General features: G+C 38.0%; 1 protein-coding gene across 1 annotated transcript; it reads left to right on the top strand.

The window, feature by feature from the left end:
- Positions 1-7,074: 7,074 nt before the first annotated feature.
- Positions 7,075-11,526, top strand: LOC131537138 (E3 ubiquitin-protein ligase TRIM35-like). Its single transcript, XM_058770407.1, has 6 exons — positions 7,075-7,632; positions 9,126-9,221; positions 9,443-9,673; positions 9,748-9,770; positions 9,851-9,972; positions 10,857-11,526. Exons 1-6 carry the CDS (start codon positions 7,237-7,239, stop codon positions 11,378-11,380), a joined length of 1,392 nt encoding a protein of 463 aa, XP_058626390.1. The 5' UTR covers positions 7,075-7,236; the 3' UTR covers positions 11,381-11,526.

Genomic DNA, 11,526 nt, shown 5'->3' with positions numbered 1-11,526 from the left:
ATTGAGTGTTTAATCTTATGAATGAATGAATGAATGAATGAGGCATTTATATAGCGCTTTATTGTGTATTGCAATACACCCAAAGCGCTTTACAATCATGTGGGGGGTCTCTCCTCAACCACCACCAGTGTGCAGCATCCACTTGGATGATGCGACGGCAGCCACAGGACAACGGCGCCAGTGCGCTCACCACACACCAGCTACAGGTGGAGAGGAGAGAGTGTCATAGAGCCAATCAAGTGGATGGAGATCATTGGGAAGCCATGATAGACAAGGGCCAGTGGAGGGAATTTGGCCAGGACACCGGGGTTACACCCCTACTCTTACAATGAGTGTCATGGGATTTTTAATGACCACAGAGAGTCAGGACCTCGGTTTAACGTCTCATCCGAAAGACAGTGCTTTTTACAGTATAGTTTCAGTATAAAAGCGCTATATAAATAAAGGTGACTTGACTTGACTTGTATCGTATTGTTGAATGCGCGCTCCGCACCGCCGAGAGCTCGCGCGATCGTTAAACCGAAACCGAAAGTAAAACACGCACACGCGCATTCAAAAGAGATTTTAATACCCCGCGTTTTGAGAGCGACTCCCTGATGTGCGCAAATTAGGCTACATAACAGATTAGACTGTTATTAGTATGTAGTCTATAATAGGTTGTGTAGTTGTCTATAGCTCTGTATCAAGCTTGAAAAAAAAGAAAAGGTCTCTATTTGCATTTTGAATAGTATTGAGAGATTAGCCTAATATGACTGCACTTATTGTTTGCACTTCATATGACTAAGAAAGTGTGTTGTTTATTATTTTGTTATTTATACTGTTTTATTTATGTTCAGTTTGTGAAAAGGCGCTCAGTTAGGAGTTCAAAGGTTCTAGAAGCTCATAATTCATACAGTTCTGAAGTCTGAAGACACTCATGAAATCATACAGGAGAGAAGCCAGTCAGCTGAGTTTGTGGCAAAACCTTTTACAGTGCTTGAGTGTTGTTGTCTTTTACTGCATATGATGATTCATACTCAGAAAGTAGAACTGAAATGACATTTATTACCAGAGGATTACTTAAATTAGTTTTTCCAGTCATGTGTTTGGTCATTAGAATTTTTTTTAAAATGTGTAAAAATCTCGTGTCTCGTCTTGTGTCTTGAGTTAAGTGTCGACATCAATGATAATCAAACAACAAAAGACGAGAAGAAAAATCACTCCCTGCTCTTGACAGAACGGCATTCTTAGCTTTTATAAGAGTTTATATAGTGTAAATTGTTCCCTACCATCACATTCACATCTATGCAACCAATAAATAAATTACTACCTAGGAGCACATATTTCTTCATTGATCTAGTCACTTGATTCTGCTTTAAAAATGCACCAGATTTATGCATTTAATTTTAAAATGAACAAAATTTTCTTATGAGGGGCATACCCCCGGAACCCACTAGAGGAACCAATGTGCACCCACCACAGTTTAAATAACTAAATAGTTTATTAGTATTAGTTTAAACTAACACTAAATAAATGATTAAGGGGCCTCACACAAAGAGCAGCCTAGGGGCCCCTGACCCCCTTAATCCGCCCCTGACCTTATCAACGTTTTCTTCCAAAAGCACCTAGGAACAAATTTAGCTATTTTTATAATTTATTTGGCAACTTTTAGCAACTTTTGATAAGTGACTCAAATGATAAAAAGGAACATTTACCATTTAAATTATACAAACAAGAGAAAACCAAAGATGCCTAGTAGTGCACACATCACGTAAATTAAGTTAGCTGCTATTTGCAATTGTTTAATTTAATAATTATAATAATGTACTAATTTACTAATTGTTCATTTATGATGCACTTTGTTGGTAGCTTGTACCCGTGATTGTTGATCAGTTGGTACACTGTAAGGAAAAATGGAAAAGGTACTAGTAATTTTCCAGGACATTATCTGTTATCCATTATCCATGATCTGTAATCCAAAAACACAAGATACAACACATGAAGGGTTTTTTAACTGCATTTTTAATTATATTAACATAGTAGATTGTGCACTGTGATGGCACTGTTAATGCTAAACTCTCGCGAGACAGGTGAGCGATTCAACATAGCGGCACATTGCTGCTAGACGTCAACAAATTTTCCCCTTTCCTTTCCCTTTTTTTCCCCATTCATTTTACCTACCACAAATACCATAAACTGGATTACAATTCGGACCTGGATCACCTAGAAGACTACATCGACGAATGCTACAATAGACTCTGCATCATGGGACGCTCTCAAAAAGCCAAAAAGCCACGCACATCGGGCTCACCTGCTTCATCCAACTCTCCTCCTTCACCCACATCCCCACACCCCCCGTGCTGTCCCGAGGTAAGCGACATACTTACATCCATAGACAAAAAACTATCCGGACTGGACGCCAGAGTAGCCTTAATAGAAGTATTGCACAAATACTTTCAACAACTCCACCGACCCCACCCAATCAGTGTCAAATTAAAACATTTTAAACAAAAATAACTGGTTCATCGACAGGGCAGGCAGTTAAAGGACACTCACTACAGACTTAACGACCAGTTTCCACAAGAAATCAACCATAGACGTAAACAGCTAATCCCCATCTGCAAGCTGTTACGTCTCTGGACGTAATGTGTCATTTCTTTATTATTCATTTATATTTATTTTTAATGTTGTGAATTGTTGTTGTGCAGTTCGTTGTCTCTCTTTTGTTCTATCTCTCCCTCTCCTTCTGAGTAGGCTTGATTGGGTTCAGCTGCGGCAGATTACGTTGATGAGAGCGGGAGTGTTTACTGGGAAAGACGGCAATGCAGGAGAGCTTCTGGTGCACATGTCGTAGAGCTCCGTTGTCGTTTGTCCCTCATCTCCTGCCCCAGACATTTAGATTTTTGTTGGAGTTCTAAATGTTAGTGTGTTGTTCTTTTGAGTGAGTTAAGCCTGTGTGGCCAGTTTTCACTGTTGAGTTATGAGGACATTTGTCTTGTTACTTTGGTATGAGTTTATCTTTGTATTATATTCTATTTATATGTTTTGTTTATTTAGACCGCTGCTGATTATGACATTTGTTAATGTTTAATTCATTATTTTTGGAAGCCGTAGGGAGGAGGTTGCCATTTATTTTTCCTGAGTAGTTTTCTCTTGTTTATGGTCAGATAGGGAGTAAGGAAAGACTTTTGTACTTTCTTTGGGATTTTTATTTTGTTAGGTAAGTTACATTTATTTCTCTTTTAGTTAGAACCATTTTTGTTTGTTATTTTGGCCTGAACCCTTCTGAAGATTCACGCTTCCTGCTATTCATATTTGTGTCAATAAAAGCTTACTTTTGACACTATTTCGTTGTTGGTAGTATTTGTTTGTGAGTTGGGACAGGAGAAGGGACATGCATAAAATTAATTGTTTTATTTGTCATCGACATTCCTAACCCTAGACGGGGAGGTCGTGACAAAGCAAATGATAAAAGAAGGCAAAAGAGCAATACTCATAGTAGACAAATTGTACATTGATGGACAGCTATTCAAAGACAAGGGCATTACCCCCTGGCTCTATTAGCACCACCCCTCAACAATATAATCCCAGTCATATTATATCACCCTTGACCCCCTCCCCCTTCTAGCATCTATAACATAATGCACCTATGTCTCACTGCACTATATAAGTATGCACCCCAGTCACCCATGTTTTGCTTTACAAACTCTGTGTTGTTTTTTTGTTTTATTGCGTGTTTTGTTGCAAATGCCTAGGTTTGTCTAGTGTTATTATGTCTTTCTGTTTTGTATTTGATGTTTGGCATGCATTATACATGTCAGTATAGAAATATTAGCTCAACATGCAAATCAAATTCATAACCTGGAAAATCCGTGGTGTTAGCTCTCAGACAAAAAATATAAATAAATAAATAAAGTTCTCAACTATTTGGATAATCTATATGTTTACTACAAGCAACACACCTTCCAGATTCAAAACAAAACACCCTAAGATCAGCACAATTCACTTTCAGCCACTTATAATTCAAAACAAAGAGGAGAATGTATCTATCAAAAAATTTGTTCATAATACAACTATTTCAGACCCAGAAGGACGCTTTATTATCATAAACATATCAATTAACAATAACCCGGTAACAATTGCCAACATTTACGACCCTTCTTTTTTTTTACACTTTTTTTCCCCTCCATTTCAAATTTCTCCAACTGCCCGGTAATTACAGGAGGCGATTATAACATCGTAATTGACCCATCACTTGACAGATCCACAAGAAATAAACGACACTGGCAATCCACTGACACAATAATACAGTTCATGAGAGACTTTGGCCTTGGCGATACACATATTACTTGCTGGTTCAGCATAGCTACTCCCGCATCGACTTCTTCCTAACTAGTAACTCGATCATACCAAATATCTCTGAATACAAAATCCACCCCATCAGCACCAGTGACCACGCTCCAGTAACATTCATATGGAATCCAACTAATTTACATAAACACACCAGTAGATGGCGCTTTAACACATCTCTCCTTAAAGTCGGCATGAAATCAAAATTGAAAATTCTTATTTTTTTGTGGAATACTGTAGTATCCGTGCACTTCATTATTTTTTTTAAAATTCATGTGCCTTTGTAATCTTTAATCAAAAATGTTAACCTCCCCTCCCCCTCAAAACGACTCATCTTCTCTTCCGGTCACATGCGATGGCGCAAGGGCGGAGCCAGTGACGTAAGGGGTAAACGCTGGGATAAACGACAGGGGGTAAAGCTGAAGCTGATGCTTCACTTTATAGAAATAAATGCATTGACCAGTTAACGCGAGCCATGGGGGAGTACACTACCCTTAAAAGTTGAAAGGATATTACCACAACATTACTCTTAGGACATTGCAAACTATTTATTTTTTTATGAATATGACTTAACCTGATGGAGGACGCGCTCAGTCATTCAGGCAGTATCTCTCTCTCTCTCACGCGCGCGCTGTTAGGCATCTTTTGTGCCATTGATCATCCTCGTCGCTGTCATCCTTAATAAATAAATAAATAATTCTTCATACTAGGGTGTCAGCGGTGAATCCAGTGGAGAGAAATCCCCCCACAACTAACTGCAAACTGGCATTCAGATCTGCCTCCATTTTGTTAGCAATGCCCCAACTTCCAATGATCCAATCAATTCTCGAAGGATGAAATCAAGTCCCGCCCCCTCATGTCAGATTCCGTTTCACTCGGATAGACGTCACAGTAGAGAAAAAAAGACAATCGCTACTTCTGTTTCATGCTGACTTTAAAGACCCAGAGTTTGACAGTTATCTTAAAAGAGAGTGGACATCTTTCCTAGAAATAAATGACTCTCCAAAGTCATCAGCCTTATTGCTTTGGGAAACAAGTAAAGCATTCAGAATTTTTTCTGTGAGCACATCACGGAATTTTCGGCGATTCCGTGATACCACCACAGATTCGGGGTTAATTAAGCCCGTGAACATTACACGGAATTCTGCCAAGCACAATATAAGATTAGTTTATATGCTGATGACATTTTACTCTTTTTTGCAAAATCCTCAATCATCTCTGCAAGAAATATCTAAAATCATTGATTCATACTCTACAATCTCAGATTATGCAATAAATTGGAATAAATCCTCAATTCTTCCACTACATCAAACTAAATGGGATGTGGCCGCCCAGATATCACCCATTCCTCTATGCACAGGTCACATCACTTATTTAGGCGTTAAGGTTTCCTCCAGGCTGTCAGAGCTGACTGGACTCAACTTCACTCCTTTACTGAAAACATTAGAAGACAACATTCACCGCTGGCACAATTGACCACTTTCCATCCAGGGCAGGATAGCTATAATTAAAATGACAGTACTCCCTAAAATAAACTACCTATTCTCAATGATCCCAACCCAACTCTCACTTGGTTCAAATCTCTAGACTCCATCATCACCCGATTCTACTGGAAAAATAAACCACCACAAATAAAATCAATCACTTTACAAAAACCCAAATCTTTAGGAGGCTTAGAAGCCCCACATATTTACCATTACTCACTCGCAAACCAACTCCAATTCATATATAAATGGACTCACCCCACTCAGTCAGACATCATATAGCTAGATATAGAACAATCACTCCGCGAAAACTTGCACATATCAGACATCCCATTTCTCAGTCAGTCCATTAAACACCACCTATGCTTCAAAGCCTTGACATTAGCTTCGGCTCTGACAGCCTGGTGGAAATATCACCAAATCACAAACTCAAATCAGCCGTTTCATCTAAAATCAACAGCAGAACCATCAATCTTCACCTTCCTTCCACAGTAGTAGATTTAGTTAATACTGTATATCATCCCTGAAAAAATCACTTTACAAAATATACAAAATTATAAGAAATTCAAATAAAACCATAACTTTACCAATAATCAAATGGGAAGAAGACCTTTCTATTGCTCCTGATACCGATTCCTGGACTCAAATTTGTAAAAATATTTATTCCATGACTAAAAACATCAACCTTCAGCTCATACAGTATAAGACTCTTCATAGAACACACTACACTGGGGAAAGGCTGTCTAAAATGGGATTCATATCAGAAATTTGCTCGCACTGCTCACAAAATTGTCCGGACACATATATCCACGCCACATGGCACTGCCCACCCATTAAACACTTTAGAAAGTTTGTTTTGTTGCATTATCATTTCAGGTCTTACACAACTGTAAAGCTGCTTTGAAACAATCTACTGTAAAAAGCACTATATAAATAAAAGTGACTTGACTTAAAGATTTGATAATGACAGACACTGGAGAAACTTACTGGAGACATATACAGAGCAATAAATAAAACACATACAGTATAAGGGTTTTGAGGTTTTTATTGTTAACATTTGTGTATTGTTCTTTTGATCCAAGGTTTTACAGCATTATATTATATTTAATGATTTTATGCAAGTTCATTTAGAATACATTTTACCGGAAGAAATCTTGACGTTCCTGTCTGACCTGTTGAACACACCCAGAGGTGATCAGAAACTTTGCCCTCTTATAACACTTTCCAGGAAGAAACTGACTTATTTCTCCTTTCTGTCATACTGACTTTGTCTCGACAAAAAGCAACTAAGATAAACACTGTCAAGAAGTATTTTTGAGTCATTTGTTTCTGAAGAGACAGCAGATCTTTGTGACTTTTCCGGGGATTCATTTTTTTTAAACCAAAAAGTATAATTTAAATTGCTGAAGCTCAAACAGTAAAAATGGATTCCTTATCTACAGAAGTGTTTTCTTGTCCGGTTTGCTGTGAAATCTTCAAGACTCCTGTTGTTTTATCATGTAGTCACAGTGTCTGTAAAGTGTGTCTTCAACAGTTCTGGAGAATCAAGAAAACTCAGGAGTGTCCCGTCTGCAGGAGAAGATCCTCAAAAGAGGAACCTCCATGTAATCTAGTGTTAAAAAACTTGTGTGAGTCGTTCCTGAAGGAGAGAAATGAGGTTTGTTCATCAGGATCTCAGGAGATCTGCAGTTTACACAGAGAGAAACTCAAACTCTTCTGTCTGGAGGACAAACAGCCGGTGTGTTTAGTGTGCAGAGATTCGCAGAAACACATCAATCACACATTCAGACCCATCAGTGAAGCAGTTTCATCATACAAGGTGAGGCAAACAACTTTTTCTACTTCATGCTGTTGAAAACATCTTATTTAAGTGTTGATTTGATTAATCAGGGTTGTAGTAATCTGGATTGGTTCCATTTAGTTCAGCTGAACCCCATTATGAATGCAGTTTCATTGGCCCTGTTTACACCTGGTATTAAGCTGAATTTTGGTCGATTAGATCACAATTGGACGATGCAAAATATAGGTGTAAACAGGGTGTAAAACATTTTGAGCTTGTCCACTTTCGACCACTTCCACAGGTAGTCAAAAACGCATTTAGATCCTCATCTGGGTCGAATGCATTCACACAGCTAGAAGAGACAGATTAAAACATCTGGGCCCGTATTCACAAAACATCTTAAGGCTAAAAGTAGCTCCTAACTTGCCAATTTAGGAGAAAATCTTAAAAATAGTTTTTTTGCAGCATTTTTTAAAATCTTATAAGATCTTCAAAATGTGAGAGACCACAAACATGAGGGGGAAAAAATCCTAGATTTACCCGTTTTGCTCCTATAGTGTGTGGTGTCCTCGGGGTTCCAAAATCAGTCCTTTGATTATATCCTTTTAATGAACCAGTTGGACAAGAAGTAACAGCTGTTCTTGCATCCAGTTTGGTTTTCTTTTACGTTTGCATGTCTTACTATCAGCCATGGTTATTCTACTCTGTTAATTAAAAGGCAGTTTATATGCACATCTGCTACAAGAAGCATACATGTAGAGACTGACAATTAGCTGAACATATATTTGTTACACTTTAATTAGTGACACTTAGCCTGCATGTTAAAATCTTCATTTGAATGTGGCAATTAACATTATTTTTTAAACTTTTATTTGGATATGGCAACATAATATCATGCCCTACAATATTTTTATGAATAAATCTCTGACAGAGACCCTCCCTATCAGCCAATCACTGTGTGCATGGTTAGTAAACATGCTGACATCATCCATAGCAACAAGGTCAACCCCCTATTTACGTTTAGCTTAAGACTTCTCTCTATTCCTTAATAAAAGTTTGTCTCAGCAGCTTTGTGGATAGGTTTTAAGAGAAAACTCTTAGCTAAAAACTTTTACTGCTATTTAGGAGAACTCTTAGTGATAAGATAAAATCTTTTGTGAATACGGGCCCAGGTGTAAACAGGAATGTGTCAAACAAAACACATCTTAATATCAGGTGTAAACGGCCATAGATTTGGGAAATCAGTAACTACAGGGGCAAATACATGTTCACGCAGACCCAGTTGTTAGTGAATAACTTTTTTGCTTCAGTAAACTGAATTGCTATTTACAAACTGTATTTTGTGTTTATTCAGGTTGCATTTCTTTTATGGTAGGTTTTCATTTATGAATCAATTTAGTAAGAGATGTACAGAAAACAGAAGAAATCAGGATGGGGCAAATACTTTTTCACAATATGATTATATCACTGTATCGTTTTCTATTCTTGTCTTCACTGTAATCTGGTTCAATGTATTTTTTGTTCAATTCTAGGAGGAGCTCAATACAGCACTGAAATCATTACAGGAGAAACTTAAACACAATGAAAAACTGAAAGGAGAGTTTGAGAAAACAGTTCAACACATCAAGGTGAGGAAACAGAATCATGAGTTATTTTCATTACAGTTGTAGATCACTATATACATGATCTGATATATTTACTGTAATGGACTACAGTTGATTATTTGTGTAAATGACGATCATCAATCTGCTTCTGGATCTTTTATATGTCGGTATCTGACTTATGTCAGATATGAAGGATGTGATTGTGTTGATGTGTGTTGATTAAAGTGACTGTGGTTTGATTTCAGTCTCAAGCTGAGCACACAGAGCATCAGATTAAACAGCAGTTTGAGAAGCTTCATCAGTTTCTCAGAGATGAAGAAGAAGCTACAATCACTGCACTGAGAGAGGAAGAGGAGCAGAAGAAGCAGATGATGAAGGAGAAGCTGGAGGAGATGAACAGACACATCTCAGCTCTTTCACACACAATCAAAGACATGGAGGAGATGATGAAAGCCAGTGACGTCTGCTTTCTGAAGGTCTGATTTCAGATGATTGATTGATTGATTGATTGATTGAGTTGTTGATGATAAATGGTGTGTTTGTTCTGCAGGAGTTTCCAGTCTCAATGGAAAGGTGAGTGATCTTCTGGTGTCTCTGGTCTCTCTGCTTCTGATCCAAAGCCACTGCGGTTCTGATCCTGAATGTTCTTCCAGAGTCCAGATCTCATCACAGCCGGATCCACAGACGCCTTCTGGAGCTTTGATTCATGTGCCACGTTACTTGGGCAACCTGCCCTTCAGAGTCTGGAGGAAGATGCAGGACATCGTCCAGAACAGTGAGTCTGCAGAAGATTTGCAGACACACTAGAAATGAGAGATGGGGGATATTTAAAGATTTAGACATTTTAGGGGCCAGATTTACTAACAGCTTGCGCCAAGGCAAACCCTCTTTTGGTGTTAAAAAACTACTGTCAGGATTTTCTAAAGACACACAGTGAAATATTAGCGCTGAAAAGGTGTGGACAGTTAGTTTTGCGGCTGACCTTATTGCATATGCATTTGTAAAACTTTCCCTTTTAAATGCTAAATTTATGGGAGTAGAGAATTTAAATGAATCATGCAACGAGATTTACCAAGATTTGCGTTTGTCAATTTACTGGTATTTGAAGCATTATTTAATGCCCCCAAAAAGAATGTCTTAAAGCAGGTGCTATTTTGCACTGCTCTTGGTAGATTGCGTTGGTCATTATGACAATAAAATTTGATGTTGCAACTGTGATCTATGTGTGTGCGCCTTGTCAGTAAATCAAGTGCAGAAATTTCCACTCCCATTGGCACGTTTATCGAATTGCACTTTAACGCTAATTTTCCCTTTTCAGTAAATCTGGCCCTTTGTCTGAATAACAAAATGACATACTACACCAAAATAAGTCATAACAAATCGACAACTTTGGTCCACATTATATTTGCAGTTACAGTGATACAGCAGAGTTCAGTTTGATTGTTTTTGTCAATATCAGTTTCTGTCAACATGGGATGGAAATCTAACATGTCTAAAGCACATATTTATTATATAAACATTAACAGTGATGAGAGGAAAATGTCTGATGTGTTTGATCAACAGGATGAGTGTCATAATTCATAATAATCTGTGTTGGGTTCACTCTTGATCATTATTTGAACATCAGAATAACATCATCTGTTGATTGTGTCTCATCAGCTCCTGTGATTCTGGATCCAAACACGGCTCATCAATATCTTGTTCTGTCTGATGATCTGACCAGTGTGAAATGGAGAGGGAATAAACAACCTCTTTATGATAATACAGAGAGATTTGACTTCTATTCCTGTATTCTGGGTGCAGAGGGTTTTAACTCAGGAACACACTGCTGGGATGTGGAGGTTAAAGAGAGTCCAGGCTGGACTGTTGGAGTAACCACAGCATCAAACCAGAGGAAGGGACGTGATTTCTTTAACACTAATGTCTGGAGTGTGCAGCATGATAAGTACCAACTGTTAAAATGCCCTGGTTTTCCTGTTAAACAAGATCTCGAGAAAGTGCGAGTTAAGCTGAATTATGACAAAGGAATGGTGTCATTCTCTGATCCTGTAACTAACACACATCTACACACATTCAAAACCACCTTCACTCAAACACTCTTGCCATTTTTCTGGTGTTATGGTACAAATAGTTCTCTGAGAATCTTACCACTTATACTGTTTGTAGCAGCAGAAAATCGCTGATGTGATCTGACCATGCTAAAGAATCAATTTTAAAATGGCACATTTTATCTGTGGAAATCTGAAATATGTAAATCATATCCCAATACATTTAGCAAAATTCCCATTTTATGAATAAAATTCAGTGTTGCCATCATAAGTATATGAAC

This window comes from Onychostoma macrolepis, chromosome 03 (genome assembly GCF_012432095.1).
Source record: "Onychostoma macrolepis isolate SWU-2019 chromosome 03, ASM1243209v1, whole genome shotgun sequence".
Taxonomy (NCBI): Eukaryota; Metazoa; Chordata; class Actinopteri; order Cypriniformes; family Cyprinidae; genus Onychostoma; species Onychostoma macrolepis.
The sequence above is the reverse complement of the archived record's forward strand: the minus strand, read 5'-3'. Positions and strand labels throughout refer to the sequence as shown.